The 19,729-nt window shown below is 43.1% G+C and overlaps 1 protein-coding gene and 1 non-coding gene across 2 annotated transcripts in view; one reads left to right on the top strand and one right to left on the bottom strand.

Moving 5' to 3' along the window:
* Nucleotides 1–19,729, bottom strand: part of LOC126108164 (uncharacterized) — a 193,784-nt gene that overhangs the window by 97,857 nt on the left and 76,198 nt on the right. Inside the window, exons 9-10 of the mRNA XM_049913407.1 lie at nt 18,632–18,855; nt 7,678–7,848 (exon numbers count right to left, since the gene is read on the bottom strand). Coding sequence (XP_049769364.1) covers nt 7,678–7,848; nt 18,632–18,855 — 395 coding nt within the window. The remainder of the gene's footprint in view (nt 1–7,677; nt 7,849–18,631; nt 18,856–19,729) is intronic.
* Trnat-ugu (transfer RNA threonine (anticodon UGU)) lies at nt 13,538–13,612 on the top strand. Its single transcript has one exon. It is a non-coding gene; the product is annotated as a tRNA-Thr (tRNA).

Raw genomic sequence — 19,729 nt, 5'->3', positions numbered from 1 at the left:
TAAATGGCAACTATGTAGAAAAGTAGTATTTAAGTGTGGCTTTCATCTGTATATAATATAAAACTTTTCCAATACTTTATTTATTTTTAATTCCAAAACATAATGTACTTTGTGGATAGCCCTCATATGTTCGTGTATAGTGGCTTTTCGTAATGGACACCTCACTTCTTCGAGGTACTAAATTAACCGTTGGAAATGCGAACTGTGTAAAGCAGGGGCGGGCAAACGTTGCATACGGCTCATGAGCGCACAGCGCTGCACGTGTGCTGCTCGCATGCAGTCGTTGTCCGTGTCAGTGGCGACAGCCGGCAGGTCGCGTCAGTGTAGTACTAGGCTAAGCTGTGGACGTCGATGTGAAGCGACCACTACGTAGTGAACGCTGTATTTCAAGAACCGGAAAATGCAGAGTGAATCAAGGAAACGGAGAAGTGGAGATTTGCTCTCTTTTAAAAAGGAATTGGAGAATCATTTTTTCTTTGTGCAAAAACGTGAAAATTCAAAATGTTTAATATGTGGCAGTATTCTCGCTGGGCAGCGGAAGTTTAGTATTGAAGGCCATTATAAGCAATTTCACAAGGACGAGTACAATTTATTGTCAGATTCTGAGCGGATGGGGAAATTGACTGAGCTTAAGAAGAGCGATCTGACGATACGAGATGAATATGTCGTAGTTGCTGTGGTCACGAGAGGTCTGCGACTTTCTTTCGTCATGTCTCTCATCTAACTGATTTAACATTTTATGGAGCACTGTTTTCAATTTGTTAGGGCGACAACAATAATAGCCCAGCGGTACGAGCAAGTTATAAGATTGCGCTTAATATAGCGAGAGCTGGAAAACTATTTGCTGAATTAGTAAGTGTCGGTTAAGAGCAAACATCAGTGATAAAAATTTAAGTAACTGTTTGCGTTTGTCTGTATGTAGAAATTTTGTTCCACTCCACCTGTGATAATTAAATAAAACGTATCGTAGTTAATAGGCACTCTTTCAAACCACGATATCTTTCAAGCACTGCTACTAATCCTATTCCTACATTCAATAAAGCAAGCTACGAAACAAAATGCATTGCACAGGAAGGAGCGGACAGAAGGCATGGTGTGGAGGGGAGATAAGCAGGTGACCAGCTTGCTGCTGTGTGCACGCAGAACACCTGTTAACTGCACGCGTGCAAGTGCACCGCACACATGCAGGATTCCTGCCCGCCCCTGGTCTATAGGCTGCTTCTAGTCCAAGCAGCATATCAATGCCACTGCCCAGTTGTGAGTTGTGCTGTAATACCTTAACACGTGTTTGTGTCTCTCGTCACGGAAATAGAACCGCATAATATTGCGCAACGGTATGCCATTTCTTTTTGCGTTAAATTGGGTGAAAACTTACAGTAAGATTCAGAAGGCTTTCGGAGAGGAGGTTATGTCAAGAGCTCAAGTTTTTCGTTGGAATAAAATCTTTAGTGAAGGCAGAACGAATGTTGAAGATGAAGGCCGCAGTGGACGACCATCAACCTCACGGACGGATGTCAACTTGGCCAGGGCGCGTGAACTCGTACGATCTGAGCGAAGATTATCCGTGAAAACGATTGCAGAAGAACTGAACATCAATCGAGAAACGGTTCGTCTAATAATAATTGAAGATCTTGGTATGAGAAAGATTTGTGCAAAAATGGTCCGCAAAAATCTCACACCACAACAGCGACAAACACGGGAAAATGTGGCAGCCAATCTGTTAGAGCAAAAGGAAATCAATCCAGAATTGTTCAGCCGTGTCATCACTGGTGATGACAGTTGGTTTTTTCAGCACGATCCAGAGACAGAACGCCGAAGTTCGCAATGGTGATCACCCAGAGCAAAAAAAGCTCTCATGTCAAAGTCAAAAGTGAAAAGCATGCTTGTGTGCTTCTCTGATTCCAAGGGAATTGTTCATAAAGAGTGGGTGCATCCTGGACATACAGTTAACCAATATTACTGCGAAGAAATTTTAGAGAGATTTCGTAAAAGAGTTGTTCATGTCCGTGCCGACATTGCTGATAACTGGATTCTGCATCACGATATTGCGCCATCCCATACTGCTCTGTCAGTACAGCAATTTTTAACCTCAAAACAAATTTCAGTACTACCACAGCCACCTTATTCACCAGATATCACTCTGTGTGAGTTTTTCTATTTGCAAGAGTCAAAACGGCGGTCAAGGGACACCATTTTCAAACAACACAAGATGTCCAAAAAACTGTGACAAGGGTCTTGGAGGATATTACAGAAGATCCATAAATGTTACCATCAATGGCAGAAGCACTGGAAAAAGTGTGTGCAATCAGAAGGGAACTACTTTGGAGGAGACAACACTAAACTTGACTAAAATGGTAAGCAACTTTTTTTTTTTTCACATCAGTCTCATTACTTTATTGTCGCGCCTCGTATTGCAGCGAGAGTTCCCACCTGCAAAATTCAGAAAAAACTGGTGTTGGTGGGAAGGATCCAGATGGCACAGGCTGTGAAGCAGTCACAGAAATGAGGAACGTCATGTAAGTGGCGTGCTCGGCAACAACGTGGTCCAGTTGTTTCTTGGCCAGTTCGTCAGTGGCCATTCATGTGGATAGACACTTGTTGGTTGTCATGCCTACGTAGAATGGAACACATTGGTTGCAGCTTAGCTTGTAGATCTCATGACTGGTTTCACAGGTAGCCCTGCCTTTGATGGGCTAGGTGATGCTAGTGACCAGACAGAAGAAGGTGGTGGTGGGAGGATGTATGGTCAGGTCTTGCATCTAGACCTATTACAGGGGTATGAGGCAAGGGGTTGGGAGCAGGGTTGTGACGGGATGGGTGAGGACATTGTGTAGGTTTGATGGATGGCAGAATAGTGGGCAGAACAATTCTTATTTTGGGGTGCGATGAGAGTTGGTCGAGACCCTCTTGGAGAATGTACTTCAGTTGCTCCAGTCCTGGGTGGTACTGAATTATAAAGGGAATGCTCCTATGGGGCCGGACTGTGGAGCTTTGGCAGGTGGTGGGTGACTACAAAGATAATGCATGGGAGATTCGTCTTTGTACAGTATTGGGAGGATAATTTGGTCTGTAAAGGCCTCAGTGAGACTCTCGGTATATTTTGAGAAAGGACTTCATGGTATGGAAGAGGTGGCAGCTGTCGACATGGAGGTACTGCTGGTAGTTGGTAGGTTGGTAAGTATGATTTATGTAGATATCAGATATCAAGGCTGCTCGAAAAGTCATTTCATTTCACTATTCAACATATACCACTTCTACTCTGCTTTTTCAGTTTGTCCATCCAAAACAATTTCTTGGGCTCAGTTTTTTCCCCTATACTGCAGGTGTTCCCTGTTGTTTATGTGAATACTTTCACAGTTTGGCCCCTCTTTTTGCTGTGTACCTTTCCAAATTGTATCCCGTGCACAATGAAGTTTAATTTGCAACCTGCGCGATTGTGCATCAGATGATACCAAACAGCTGGGTTTTAGCAGGGTTTGATCAAACTTGTTACAGTAATGAACACTCAACTCCCTCAATGACAGAAATACTTAGAGAGTCAAGTGTTTACTACTCTAACAGTCAAGTTCAATAAAATCCAGCTGAAACTCAACTGTGTGCATATCATCTGAAGCACCGTCAGGCACAATGGAAACAACATTATATGGCAAGAAATAAGTGTAGTAAATATGCCCCCACCCAAAATATACAGGGTGAAAATTATTTAAAATGACAAACTCTGGGAGGTTGTAGGGGAAATCAAAACAAATATTTTTCCCTAATGTCTTTTTTTCCTATGAGGATTATTTAAACCGGTGGAGGCCGTATTACGCTCTTCAGTTGTTAGAGGCCGTATTACAATCTTCAGTTGTTAGCGGGCATATTACGCTCTTCAGTTGTAGGCAACTGCTGTCCACCAGTGTAGTAGTACATTGTCTCTGTTTACTAATGGAGCGTTACACCTGGAGTGAGTTCACTGATATGGTTGGTGCGTACTACGTAGCGCACCACAATGGACGAGCTGCACAGCGGGTTTATCAACAACAATATCCTAATCGCCGTATCCCGCATCATACGACCTTTGATGCTGTGTACCAACGTCTGCGTGAGACCGGGTCATTTAGCAGATTACCTGGACAGGGACGCCGTCGCACGGTAAGAACACTGCAATTTGAGGAAGCTGTCTTGCAGCATGTGGAATGGGATCCTTCAATCAGCACTCGTGCAATTGCACGTAACATAGGGACGAATCAGACGAATGTATGAACAGTCCTTCGAGAGCAATTGTTACGTCCATTTCACTTACAGCATGTCCACAACCTGGAACCAGTTGATTATCCACCCAGAGCACAGTTTTCGCAGTGGTACCTGGAACAGTGTGAAATGCATCCTACATTTCCATCCTCTGTGTTGTTTACCGATGAAACAACGTTCGGGCGTGATGGGGTCTTCAACATGCACAATTTGCATGTTTGGGGTGAGGATAGGCCACATGCCACAGTTACTAGCGCTCATCAAGTGCGGTTCTCTGTTAATGTGTGGGTCGGTGTTGTTGGGGACTGTTTAATTGGGTCGTATCTGCTACCTAGGCCATTAAATGGCAGACACTATTACAAATTTCTCACCAGTGCATTGCCAGAATTGCCGGAAGACGTCCCGCTCCCTACGAGACAACACATGTGGTTCCAACATGACGGGGCGCACATTTCAGTCGCCGTGTGCGTCAATTCCTGGACCGACAGTTCCAGAAATGTGTATTGGCAAATGTGGTCCTGTACCGTGGCCTGCTCGATCTCTAGATATGTCCCCTTTGGAATTTTTTGTGTGGGGAGAGATAAGCAACCTTGTTTACACAACTCCTGTTGCATCAGAAGAGGATCTGGTTGCCCGGATAGTAGCAGCAGCAGGAACAATTCAGGATACGCCTGAGGTTTTTGCCTGTGTCAGACAGAACATGATTCGATGGTGTAACCTTTGCTTACTTGTCAATGGAGGCATTTTTGAAAATCTACTGTAATTGAAATTGGGTTGTGTTAATCTGTTGTCTCTTGGTCATAAAAAAATCAGAAAGTGTTTGTTGGTTTAATTAATTTGCCGCCAGAGAAATCTTCCTATACCAGTTTAAATACTCCTCCTACGAAAAAATGACATTAGGGAAAAATATTTGTTTTGATGTCCCCTACAACCTCCCAGAGTTTGTCGGTTTAAATACTTTTCACCCTGTATGGGAGTCACTGTAGGTTGCACCCTTGATGTACAAGAAGCATTCAAAAATACAAGAATGGAGGTGGAAATGATATACTTTGCAAGATCACTGGTAGCTTAAGAGGGCTCTCGATGAGAAACCCTGGGAACGATGGCACTAACATGTTACAGTGCTGCAGGGTATGCGTGCCCAGTCTGATACAAATCTATCCATGCAAACATAGTTGACAAGGCTGTAAACCAAACGTGTAGGGTTATTACAAGTTGTTTGAGACCTATGCCACTTGTAAAACTCTGCCAGGTGACAGGCAACCACCAGACATTTGTCGTGATGTAGGTGCCGATGTGGAGAGAACTAATTGGGCTCATCACGGAAACCGTCCATCACGTAAGTCCATTCCAGCAACTCCAATGCTCAGGTCCAGAAGCAGTTTTCTCAAGAGCACCTCAGTATTGCATACAGCAGCGGCTGCAGAGAGAAAACAATTCTGGATTCTTCGACTTGAGAATAATTGTACCTGGCCTGTCCCTTCAAAAAACACCTCCCCTGGTCACGGATGGAATAGGATCATGTGGAAATCACAAGACTGCCTTCATTCGTGAGTTAAACAGTGGAAAATCAAGGCTATTGTTTCACTTGTGAGTTGAAAGACAGTAGTGGGTGAATATCACTGACTGTGGCCGCAGAGAAGCCCACGGAATGGAATGCCTACTAGATTGGCAACTAGGCCCTGCATCTTGCACACAAAAATATCTCTAATTGTGCTCAGAGCAGCAAGCAGAAGCTGCAAGATTTTGATCAACAGTAGTATAGCTTTATGATTCTTTCTTGCATTTGCTTTCGTGGTATGTACTAGGTGATCAAAAAGCCAGTATAAATTTGAAAACTGAATAAATCACGGAATAATCTAGATAGAGAGGTACAAATTGACACACATTCTTGGAATGACATGGGGTTTTATTAGAACCAAAAAAATACAAAAGTTCAAAAAATGTCCGACAGATGGTGCTTCCTTCATCTGATCAGAATAGCAATAATTAGCATAACTAAGTAAGACAAAGCAAAGATGATGTTCTTTACAGGAAATGCTCAATATATCCACCATCATTCCTCAACAATAGCTGTAGTCGAGGAATAATGCTGTGAACAGCACTGTAAAGCATGTCCAGAGTTACGGTGAGGCATTGGCGTCGGATGTTGTCTTTCAGCATCCCTAGAGATGTCGGTCGATCACGATACACTTGCGACTTCAGGTAACCCCAAAGCCAATAATCGCACGGACTGAGGTCTGGGGACCTGGGAGGCCAAGCGTGACGCAAGTGGCGGCTGAGCACACGATCGTCACCAAACGACGCGCGCGAGAGATCTTTCACGCGTCTAGCAATATGGGGTGGAGCGCCATCCTGCATAAACGTTGAACGTTCCAGCAGGTGTTTATCAGCCAGGCTGGGGATGATGCGACTCTGTAACATATCGGCGTACCTCTCACCCGTCACGGTAGCAGTTACAAAACCAGAATCATGCATTTCCTCGAAGAAAAAAGGTCCGATAATGGTAGATGTGGTAAATCGAACCCGTAACGTGACTTTCTCGTCGTGCAATGGAGTTTCCATGACAGTTCTAGGATTTTCGGTAGCCCAAATTCTGCAGTTGTGGGCATTGACAGACCCTCGGAGCGTGAAATGAGCTTCGTCGGTTCACAACACGTTACTCAACCAATCGTTATCTTCCGCCATCTTTTGAAACGCCCACACCGCAAATGCCCTCCGCTTCACTAAATCGCCAGGTAACAGTTCACGGTGCCGATGGATTTTGTACGGATAGCATCGGAGGGTACGCCTCAGTGCCAACCAAACAGTAGTGTACGGAATGCTGGTGCGACGTGCGACTGCACAAATGCTGACTTCCCCCTGCATAGACGAACCTGCTACAGCCTCCATTTCTTCCTGAACTGTCTCAGCAGCATTACGCCTTGTGCTCGGTCGGCCACTACGGCGTCTGTCGTCTAAACAACCCGTGGCTTCGAACTTTGAAATCATTCTTGCCACAGCTGCATTTCTCAACGGACCTTTACCCGTTCGAATCCCCTTCCTATGGCGATAGGATCGTAACGCTGAACTAGCACATTCCCCATTCCGATAATACAGCTTCACTAAAAGCGCCTTTTGAGGTAACGTCAACATGCTGCGACTGCTGGTGCATCTGATTCTCTCTCTCATTACAGCTCCTTTTATACACGATTGTCATGCGCAGCCACTGACGTTTTGCTGTCCAGCACAATCTGTCAGACATTTTGTGAGCTTTGTTTTTTTTGTTTTTGTTTTTTTTTTCTGTTCTAATAATACCACATGTCATTCCAAGCATGTGTGTCAATTTTTTACGTCTCTATCTACATTATTCCATGGTTTATTAAGTTTTCAAATTATACTGACTTTTTTATCACCCGGTACAATGTATTGCATTTGTTTCTGTGTCAGATAAAAACAACGTACCTGTTGGAAGCGTACAGAGGGTAGGCACTGCCAGGAGAGACGGGCCCGTGGTACGGCGACGGCGACATGCTGCGCGAGCGGCGGTGCTGCTGGGGCGGCAGCTGCGTCTGCGGGCTGGCGTACACCGGCTGCGGCCGCGGCAGGACGGACACGTACGCGCCGCCCCCGCTCCTGGGAGCACACCGACTGCACTGTGCGACTCTTCCCAACAGGTGACGTTTTACTTATGTGGTGCCAGCTTAAAGGGATACGTATCTGTTCTGGGCTTTTTAGTCTAATAAGGGGGGTTTACAGATGGCCTTTCTTCAGTTTCCTTCATACTTATAGGACTTGCACCTTGTTAATGTAGCAGACCAGGTGACAACATAATGAAGTCATCGGTGCCAGAGCTGATGCACATTCCGATACACAGGCCGCATATAGAAACACATTTTGTAAATGACTATTAATACGGGCATATGTCAGAGGTGTAATGTTATTTACTAAATAAAGAAATGAAACTTATTTCATAATTAAAAACTACATTAATGTTTTAGAATGAAATTTTCACTCCGCAGCGGAGTGTGCACTGATATGAAACTTCTTGGCAGTGCGTTCCGTAAGTAATGCAAGCAATTTTTTTCTGACGCAACGGTACACCACAGCTGGGCTAAGTGGAGGGGGTTGTTAGCTTCAAAACGCTCTTTGTCTCATTCTGCTGTGAGCTGCCGGAGAGTCAGGACGTGCGTTTCCGTCAACCCCGTTCTGAGTTTATGTAACACGGCACAGTGCATCATTCCGTAGAGCAACGGTACGCTATCAAATTTTGTGCTAAACTTGGGAAGTCCGCCACCGAAATGTTTCCATTACTTCAGCACTCCTTTGGGAATGATTGCTTGTCCAAACCACAAGTTTTCTGACGGCACAGGCCTTTCGTGGAGGGCCGAAAGGAGATCGACGGCGATTCTCGCAGTGGACGGCCGTCGACCGCACGAGTCGACGAAAATGTGACACGTGTGCGGAATTGTTTGAACTCTGACAGACAGCTGAGCATTCAATTTATAGCACAAACTCTAAATGTGTCAAAAACAACTGTTTTCCACATTGTGACAGAAGATTTGAACATGAGAAAGGTGTGTGCCAAACTCGTCCCAAAAGTATTGACCGACGAATACAAGTACTTGCGGGTGCTTTGGTGCCGAGTAATGTTGGAAATGTGTGAAAATTATCCTCATTTTTTAAACTCAGATATAACTGGTGATGAGTCATGGATTTTTGAGTACGACCCTGAGACAGAAAGGCAGAGTTCAGAGTGGCACACCCGACCGTCGCCCCGTCCCGAGAAGGCACGCACGAGCAAGTCCAGGATCAAAACTGTGCTCATTGTCTTCTTTGACATCAGAGGCATTGTGCACCACGAATTTGTACCTATCACCACTACAGTGAACTCAGCTTTCTACTGGGAAGTGCTCAAAAGACTGCAAAAGGAGGGTCTCGTGCTGTGCAGTGACATCGAGGACACGCGTAAAGTTCACCACGACAATGCGCCGAGTCACAGCGCCTCCATTGTCAACGACTTCCTGGCCAGGACTGAGACCCCATCGGTTCCCCACCCTCCCTACAGTCCTGACCTGGCTCCCTCTGATTTTTTTTTGTATCCTCAGTTAAAAGGTGTCATGAAAGAAAAACATTGGAACATGATTGAAAGCATCCAGGTGCATGTTACATCAGCTCTAAAGGACATTCCATGAAAGGCATTCCAGTATGTCTTCCAGCCATGGGAATACTGCCTCTAACAGTGTATTGACACAAAAGGGTGCTATTTTGAGAATTTTTGATTATTTGTACGAATATATTCGATAAATGATTTTTTATGAATTTGAATATAATAGAGGGAAACATTCCACGTAGGAAAAATATATCTAAAAAGAAAGATGATGAGACATACCAAACAAAAGCGCTGGCAGGTCGATAGACACACAAACAAACACAAACATACACACAAAATTCTAGCTTTCGCAACCAACGGTTGCCTCGTCAGGAAAGAGGGAAGGAGAGGGAAAGACAAAAGGATTTGGGTTTTAATGTAGAGGGTAAGGAGTCATTCCAATCCCGGGAGCGGAAAGACTTACCTTCCGTTGGTTGCGAAAGCTAGAATTTTGTGTGTATGTTTGTGTTTGTTTGTGTGTCTATCGACCTGCCAGCGCTTTTGTTTGGTAAGTCTCATCATCTTTCTTTTTAGATATATTTTTATGAATTTGGTCGCATTACTTATGGAGCACACCTTGTAAAACTCGAACTTGTGACCTCTGCCTTTCACGGGCAAGTGCTCTACCAAGTTCGAGTCTCAGTCCGGCACACAGTTTTAATCTGCCAGGAAGTTTCATATCAGCACACAAACCACTGCAGAGTTTGCCCAGGCTGTGGCAAAGTCATGTCTCTGCAATATCCTTTCTTCCATGAGTGCTCATTCTGCAAGTTTCACAGGAGACCTTCTGTGAAGTTTGGAAGGTACTGTGCAGTTTGGAAGGTAGGAGACGAGGTACTGGTGGAAGTGAAGCTGTGAGGACGGGTCGTGAGTCGTACTTGGGTAGCTCAGTTGCAAAGGTCTCGAGTTCGTGTCTCGGTCTGGCAGACAGTTTTAATCTGTCAGGAAGTTTTTTATATTAATGTTTTCTGAAACTAATTGTTAATGAAATACATCTTATAAAATTCTATATATAAACATATTTAACAACAATCTGGTTTATGTAAAAGGTATTTTCATTTTTGTAGGACGCATTTCTGTACCTTGACCTATTTAAAAGCATAATTTTTAATTTATGTTTAATTATATACATTACAACAACAGTATGTGACATGGTAATTGTTAAACTTTATTTATAAGTTGTTGGATGTGAGGTCCGCCAGTTACGCAAAACACCGTTTCTCTCAGTACCCAAACATCTTTCGGCACCACTGTGCCATCATCAGTGGGTTTTCGTTTTTATTTATTCTTTACTTTTGGTGTGCATGAATTTTCTGTGTGTTAATTAGTGCAGGTGTTTTTGTATGGCAAGCACTTCTATTCTCCGTGTCTTGTTTAGTTGCTGTGATGCACACGTAACTATAACAAGTATTTTCCACAAATAACTTAGTGAGACACTTTTCACTTCACCAGAACACACAAACCACAATCACACTGTGTTTTGGTGAAGTGAAAAATGTTTTACTACGTTATTTGTGGAAAATACTTGTTATAGTTATGTGTGCATCACAGCAACTAAACATGAGACGGAGAATGGAAGAGCTTGCCAGACAAAAACACCTGCAGTAATTAACACACAGAAAATTCATGCACACCAAATGTAAAGAATAAATAAAAACAAAAACCCACTGATGATGGCACAGTGGTGCCGAAACATGTTTGCGTACTGAGAAAAACAGTGTTTCGCATAACTGGCAGACCTCACATCCAACAATTTTAACTGCAAACTTGGCCAATTCAAGGAGCTGCAAATCAAAATGATGGGCATTTATTTATAAGCTGTCAGTGGAACATCCTTATGCAGAGAGGCAGCTAGTCTGTGCTGAGTCTTCAGTTCAGTCTCACCAGCAATATGTCTGTAAGCAAAAGTTTGTAGAGAGGAATTAACTTAAATGAAATTTGTATTAGAAACATTCTGAGTAAAAAGTATGACAACTTGCTCTTCTTTTTCCTTTTTTTCTATCATTGTCTCTAAACTGTTCCTTTACTGTATGCAGTACACAACAGTGTATAAAATGTGTTCATATCCTTCCACATTTAGCATTTTCTTAAGCACAATAACTACAACAAACATCTTCATATCGTACCACCACGTCTTTCATATTTCGCTGTTGGAACTACACCTCATGCCAGGAATGTTCTCCAGGCATTCACCAAACCCAAACCCTAGCGTCACATTGCCACACGTTACAGTCATTGCACTAGTTGGACTGATGGTTTGGAACTCTCAAGTGATTCCTTCCTCTGATGTCTTGTGATTTTTTACAACTGCCTTCGCCAAAGTTCAATGGTCCCTATCCGCCAGTACGTTAGGTCTGCTTGCTTTCTGTTTACCCATGGCTGTTTCTTTGCATTTCCACTCCACATCTACATCTACATCTACATCTTCATATAGACTCCACTAGTCACCAACCGGTGTGTAGCGGAGGGCACAATTCACACCAAAATCATATTTCCCTCCCCCCTCCGTTCCACGGAACGCGCGAGGAAAAAACGACTGTCTGATCGCCTCAGTATGAGCTCTAATTTCCCTTATCTTTGAATGCTGATCATTGCACGATTTGAAAGTTGGTGGTAATAATATATGCTCTACATCCTTGGTGAAGATCGGATTTCGGAATGTAGTGAGCAGCCCCTTCAGTTTAGTGTACCATCTATCTGCAAGTGTGTCCCACTTCAAACTTTCTAGGAGATCTGTAATGCTCTCGCAATGGCTAAATGTACCAGTCATGAATCTTGCCGCTCTTCTTCGGACCTTCTCAATCTCTTGAATCAGACCCAACTGGTACGTGCCCCATACAGATGAACAATACTCCAAGATTGGAGGAACTAAAGTATTGTAAGCAATTTCCTTCATTGAAGGACTGGATTCTACCAATAAACCGCAATCTAGACTTCGCCTTGCTAGTTACTTGTGTAATCTGATCATTCCATTTGAGGTCATTTCGAATAGTCACACCCAGATACTTGACGGATGTTACAGCTTCCAAATACTGGGCATTTATTTTGTACTCGTACATTAATTGGGATTTTCGCTTTGTTATATACAGTAGATTACACTTACTAATATTGGGACATAACTGCCAGTCATTACACCACACATTTATTTTCTGCAAAGCCTCACTGATTTGTTCACAACTTTCGTGTGATATTACTTTCCTGTAGACTACAGCATCATCAGCAAACAGTCTAATGCCACTGTCAATACCATCAACCAGATCATTTACGTAAATCGTAAAAAGCAGAGGACCTATTACGCTGCCCTGGGGCACACCTGAAGTTACGCTTGTTTCTGTTGAAGTCACCCCGTTCAGGATGACATACTGCTCCCTGTCTGTCAGAAAACTTCCTATCCAACTGCATATGTCATCGAATAGACTGTAAGCGTGCACTTTTTTGAGCAAGCAACAGTGCAGAACTGTGTCGAACGCCTTTCCAAAGTCGACAAATATGGCATCAACCGGGGAGCCGGTACCTAGAGCCTGTTGAATATAATCCACAAAGAGGGCCAGCTGTGTCTCCCATGACCGCTGTTTCCTAAAACCGTGCTGGTTTCTGCAGATGAGCTTCTCAGAGTCTGGAAAGGTCATGTTCCATGATTCTACAACAAATTGATGTCAGTGAAATTGGCCAGTACTTTTGTGCATCCAATTTTCTACCCTTTTTATACATTGCTACGACCTGGGCCTTCTTCCAGTCTCGTGGAACTTTCCACTGTTCCAGTGATCCCTGATAGATGATGGATAAGAATGGTGCTATGTTTGTAGCATAGTCAACATAAAATCTTATGGAGATACCGTCTGGGCCAGATGCCTTCCTGGTATCTAAGGATCTTAACTGTTTCACAATTCCAGATACACTAACCACTGTAATCCATCCTTTCATTTATCCGATAATTGAAAGGGGGATTACAATGAAATGAACACCCTTAGCTGCTTACAGGCGTTGACATCTTCTTCTTCTGTGCGAATGCATAAACAATGCCCAAACTCTTACAGGAATCGGCAACGCGCCGCGAGTAATGAGTATAATGGGCGGGGGCACTACGAATGTAGTGCGGGACAATACGTTGAGAATGCGGGTTTCACGTGAGGCGTGCCAGAGATAAATGCCTGCAGTCACTCTATCCTCTGTGCCCTTGGTGGCTCAGATGGATAGAGCGTCTGCCATGTAAGCAGGAGATCCCGGGTTCGAGTCCCGGTCGGGGCACACATTTTCATCTGTCCCCGATGACGTATGTCAACGCCTGTAAGCAGCTAAGGGTGTTCATTTCATTGTAATTTCATTCTAACGAGCTGCATGGTCACCGATGGTGACATGTCCGAAAGAACAGATACCATCTTAGTATATATATTGAAAGGGGGAATGGTGCTGCAGGCCTCTACCGTAAATGAGTTTTTGAAGGCTAGGTTTAGAATTTTGGCCTTCTGTTTATCATCATCAGTTACATTACCCGTACTGTCGGCAAGAGAAGGTAATTGAATTATTTGTACCGTTCATAGATTTTATGTACGACCAAAATTCTTTGGGGTTATTTTTAGAATCTGCAGATAAAATACTGCTTTCAAATTTGTTAAAAGAATATCTCGTTGTCCTTCTGAGAGCTGCTTTCATTTCGCACGATTTCTGTTTGTCATCGGGGCAGTGACTACGTTTAAAATGACTGTGCAAAATTCTCTGCTTTCTCAGCAACTGCTTAGTATGTTTGTTGTACTAGTGTGGATCCTTTCCCTTCCCTGTACTTTTTCTAGCCACATACTTCTCCAGCACAGGGTGGAAAATACCTTTAAATTCCGACCAAAGATACTCCACAGTCACACCACCAACAGCTGACTCAGTCAGCTGTCGAAGAGTTGAAATGTCACTGATGGATTTCTTACTCAGGTGATATCCAGTGACTGGTGCACATTCAAACTCACTGAGAGCTCTACTGATTGTTGCTGTTGCTGCATCTCTCCTGACAACACAATACTCCCCACCAACTCTTGTGACATCCAGTGAACAAATGACTATTATATAGGAGTGTCCACAAACTTTTTGATCAAATAATGTATGTAGTACACACACACACACACACACACACACACACACACACACACACACACAGGGTGAATCCTATAAAACTGGCACAGCTTTTATTTCATGAACTGTTCAAGACACTGAAATAAGGTTTTCTGCATACACTAGACTCTTGTTAAACTGGCCATTCCTCACACATATTGGTGCCGGATTAGTGGAAGTGCCAGATTGTCAAGAGAGTCTAAAATTTAGTATAGACACATAGGGATTGCTCTTTATCAAATCAACAGATACATTCATTTTTAGAGCAAACCTAGTCCTTGAGTGTGTACATGCATATTAGTATCACTCAACATTCACTATGAAACATGTCCCAAAATTTTAGTTGTCACCATGATGATACGTGACAGTAGTATGCTTTACCACACAATGGCTTTACAAGCATTTCTACATCTACATCTACATCCACACTCCGCATCTGACGGTGTGTGGCAGAGGGTACCTTGAGTACCTCTATTGGTTCTCGCTTCTATTCCAGTCTCGTATTGTTCGTGTAAAGAAAGATTGTCGGTATGCCTCTGTGTGGGCTCTAATATCTCTGATTTTATCCTCATGGTCTCTTTGTGAGATATACGTAGGAGGGAGCAATATATTGCTTGACTCCTCACTGAAGGTATGTTCTCGAAACTTCAACAAAAGCCAGTATCGAGCTACTGAGCGTCTCTTGCAGACTCTTCCTCTGGAGTTTATCTATCATCTCTGTAACGCTTTCATGATTAATAAATTATCCTGTAACAAAGCGTGCCGCTCTATATCTCTTCTATCAACCCTATCTGGTATGGATCCTACACTGGTGAGCAATATTCAAGCAGTGGGCGAACAAGTGTACTGTGACCTACTTCCATTGTTTTCGGATTGCATTTCCTTAGGATTCTTCCAATGAATCTCATCCTGGCATCTGCTTTACCGACAATCAACTTTATATGATCATTCCATTTTAAATCACTCCTAATGCCTACTCCCATATAATTTATGGAATTAACTGCTTCCAGTTGCTGACCTGCTATATTGTAGCTAAATGATAAAGGATCTTTCTTTCTATGTATTCGCAGCACATTACACTTGTCTACATTGAGATTCAATTGCCATTCCCTGCACCATGCGTCAATTCGTTGCAGATCCTCCTGCATTTCAGTACAATTTTCCATTGTTACAATCTCTCGATATACTACAGCATCATCCGCAAAATGCCTCAGTGAACTTCCGATGTTATCCACAAGGTAATTTATGTATATCGTGAATAGCAACAGTCCTATGACACTCCCCTGTGGCACACCTGAAATCACTCTTATTTTGGAAGACTTCTCTCCATTGAGAAAGACAAGAAGAACTGAAGAAAACACTGTCGGACCATCGGAGTTCAGAGCTGTGTGGACTGGGACATTGTCACAGTGGAGCAATTAGTTACCATCTCTCCACAGTTCCGGCCACTTTCGTCCCAAGCTCTCTTGTAATCTTCGTAAGATGTCCAGATAAAATTGTTGGTTCACTGCTTGTCCTGGAGGAATGAACTGCTTTTGGGCAATGCCATTGACATCAAAAAACAAATCAACACTGTTTTCACACTGGATCTCACTTGAAGTGCTTTCTTGCGTTTTGGTGACATTTAGAGTTTTCCACTGGCTGAACACCTGCTTTGACTCTGGGTCATACCTGTGTCACCAACTCTCATCCCTAATCAAATTTCTTTTAACAACCTGTGGACTGTTCTGCATCTCATTCTTCAAGTCACAGCAAACATTCACACGGTTTTCTCTTTGGTCATTTGTGAGCAAGTGAGGAACAAATTATGCAGACATCTGTCTCATGCACTAATTTTCAGCTAAAATTTGCTGGACCATGCTCTGTGACACTATCATTACCTCAGAAATTTGGTGAACAGTCCTAGGATGACTGCACGTTTGATTGTGTCAATGTTTACATCAGTTCTGCCCGTCGGAGAACGTGGTAGGTGCGGCATGTCTTCAGTTGGCATGTTGCAGATTTTAAATGAGAAAACTGCTCCGAGACCTTTTTCCCCGAAGCATCACGATTTAGGGCTTGCCTGCGTGTTGAAATAGGAACACGAACAACAGAGCACCACAGGCAAACCACTTAACTGTGACTGACAGCAGCTTACCAAGTGACATGGGAGGCCCCATACTAATACCACCTAGTAGCACAATGCATTTAGAGCAAAGTGTATGTGCATAACAGTTCACTTCCAATTATTTTCGGGTTGCCCCTCACATAGGACTGAACAGGAAACGTCTCCATCAAGCCATCCCTAGTCGGAAAAAATGTGTTACATTGGAGGGTGCATACGCACAAAAGGTCTAACACCAACACCTCAATCTCAGTCACTGCTTGATTTTTCATGTGGATACCGTATTTACTCGAATCTAAGCCACACTTTTTTTCCGGTTTTTGTAATCCAAAAAACCGCCTGCGGCTTAGAATCGAGCGCAAAGCAAGCGGAAGTTCTGAAAAATGTTGGTAGGTGCCGCCACAACTAACTTCTGCCGTCGAATATATGTAGCGCTACACAGGGATGCTTTGTAGGGACAGAGATAAATGCTGGCACCAAAACCTCTGCATCATTAAAAAAAAAAAAAAAAAAAAAAAAAAGGTGGAAGACGAGCTTTTTTTTCTCCGCCCCGAGTTTCGACCACTGCATTTTCATACATTATCCAACGAAGTAAATAGAAATTCCATATTGTTCATCTCCGAATGTAGCAGCATTTCAATGTACTATGAAAATCCGACTGGCAAGACTGTTTTGGATGTTTGTCAATATGGCCAACTCTAAATTCTGAATTTTTTCCTACCTGTGAGAAGGGATGGTTGCTAATAGGAATTTTTATGAATTGTGACTCACATGCAGTATTCTCTTCACCGTAAGAATAGTAGAAATATAAACATTTTGCCATGTACTGTTTCGTGTTTGCTGCTATCTCATTTAAATCCTGTCTGCCTAATAAACTACAAAACTAGAGTGAGACAACAGCAGACACGGAAGAATATACATATCACTGTTGATATACTTTCCAGGATGTGAGGTCGTGGTCCAAGAACTTTTCTGCTCCTACGTTTCGTCCAGGACTGCGCTGGACTTCCTCAGAGTCGGCAAGACTCAGCGGAGCAGCGCCTCTGAGGAAGTCCAGCGCAGTCCTGGACAAAACGTAAGGAGCAGAAAAGTTCTTGGACCACGACCTCACATCACAGAAAGTATATCAACAGCCATGTCAACCGGTCGTGAAAGCCTTCATTCTACAATATACATATCATGTCATGTTTATATTCGTATTATTCTTATGCCTAATAGTGATACAGTCAGAAATGAAGCATGGCAATTGACTAGATTTTTAAATCTAAGATGACTAATTTCTGTGCAGAATGTAATGTACTAAAGAGGCGCCTGCAAAGATTTTCAAATGGAGAAAAATTTTCGCCTAACTCTCGTTCAGAACATGTTCTATCATACGCAGTCTATTATTTGGTTCTTGTTGATCATTATCAAAGAAAGCAGCAGTGTAAGTAACAACAAATAGCAGTTTTTTTTTTTTTTTTTTTTTTTGTAAGCGGCGGTAGCGCGCACAAAAGCAAGCCATGCTGTGAGCGGCGACAGGCCGTAAACACGCACTATCAGAATGCGACAAACAATGCATGACGCAGTACAGTAATGCATTTTCAGCTTAGAGTGATGTAAACACCTATAACAAAGAAAATGGCACTTATCAGATCAAAGCAAAATAAGCAGTCGATTCAAACCAGAGGAAGCACGTGAAAAAGGAAGAGTACCCGTGTAAATACGAACAGAGCGCCTGACGCATACCAATGGCTACCTGGTAAAGCTTAACTGCTAAGCTTACGACTCAAACCAAACTACTGTAGCTGTATCATCTTTCATTCGACCTAAATTGTGTCTCATATTACGATGGACCAACTTTGTTTCGATTTGGAGGTGCGGCCTAAAACTTTTCTCTCCCCTTGAATTTCGAGTCTTAAATTTCAGGTGCGGCTTAGATTCGGGAATTTTTTTCCTTTTATTTCGAGTCTCATTTTTCAGGTGCGGCTTAGATTCGAGTGCGTCTTAGATTCGAGTAAATATGGTAATTAAAACTTGACGCAGAAAAGTATCGACAGCAGCACGCGAGCGAAGTTACTCACCCCGCGGTTGCAGTGGAGGCGACGGACGTGTTGGAGGCGGGCGCGGGCCCGGTCATGCCGAGGTAGCGTTTCTGCGCGGCCAGCTCCTCACGCAGCATCTGCGTCTGCCAGTAGAGCGCCTCCAGCTCGCGTCGGCTCAGGCGCACCGTGCCGTCCGGCGGCGGGGAGACGGGCGACAGCGGCACGTGCTGCCGGCGCTGCGGCTGCTGCGAGGGCGTCGCCTGCTGTGGGGGGATGACGAGCCGAGTCGAGTACAACATCTCTCCGGAGTGAGTCGTGCTCTATGAGCCAAATGCAACATGGGTTTTTCTGTGCATATGCCTCAAAAGGTGGCTGCCACAGTTTGGAAACCTAGCATATAGTCTAATCTACTAGTTATGTGAAGTAATGGATATGTCTCCTTCATATTCTAGAGCTTGTCTATTCAAGTGTTTGAAAGAAAAATGCTCTGTTATACGCTGAGGTAACTTTTTTTGTGTTAAAATAAGAGGGTTTTACTTTTTTAAATTATTTTTTGTAAATGTGCAAGTTAATAAAGTAAGCTAAAAATACACACATACTGAAAGCTCTGTTATTTGGGCAACATAATTTTTCAGTTTCTCTGAAAAATAAAAACTAAAATTCTAAGAGACAGACTGTAACAAATGAACTTTATAATAACGTATGGGTGAGTGTTGAGACAGAGGAAAATTTTTCACGTCAAACATAAAGAGGGAAAAATAAAAAACTGGCCAGATGCAAGCAGGACTGAGGGTTCTGTAGGAAGTTAACTGTGTATGTAGACAGTTCATCCATCCAAAGAGTTGAGAATCCTCACAATTTTTGCCCATTATTGACATCGGTACTGGCGAGGAATCAGTACCAGGAATCTCGAGACTTTTGCAAATATTAAGATTGAGGTTGGATAATAAATAGCAAAAGAAATATTTTATCCTGTGATATAAATACAATTTCTGACTTTTTTCCTATACTTGCCCTGTAAAACTTTGCTCCTTATCAAATTTCATGATTGTAAGTCAATGAGAAGTCTGTAGGCTTTTCATCTTACACAAGATGAAATACTGGGTGTACATAAAGACCGGCAACACTTTCAATTAT

Source organism: Schistocerca cancellata, chromosome 11 (assembly GCF_023864275.1).
Source record: "Schistocerca cancellata isolate TAMUIC-IGC-003103 chromosome 11, iqSchCanc2.1, whole genome shotgun sequence".
NCBI lineage: Eukaryota > Metazoa > Arthropoda > Insecta > Orthoptera > Acrididae > Schistocerca > Schistocerca cancellata.
This window is presented reverse-complemented; position numbering and strand designations above follow the sequence as displayed.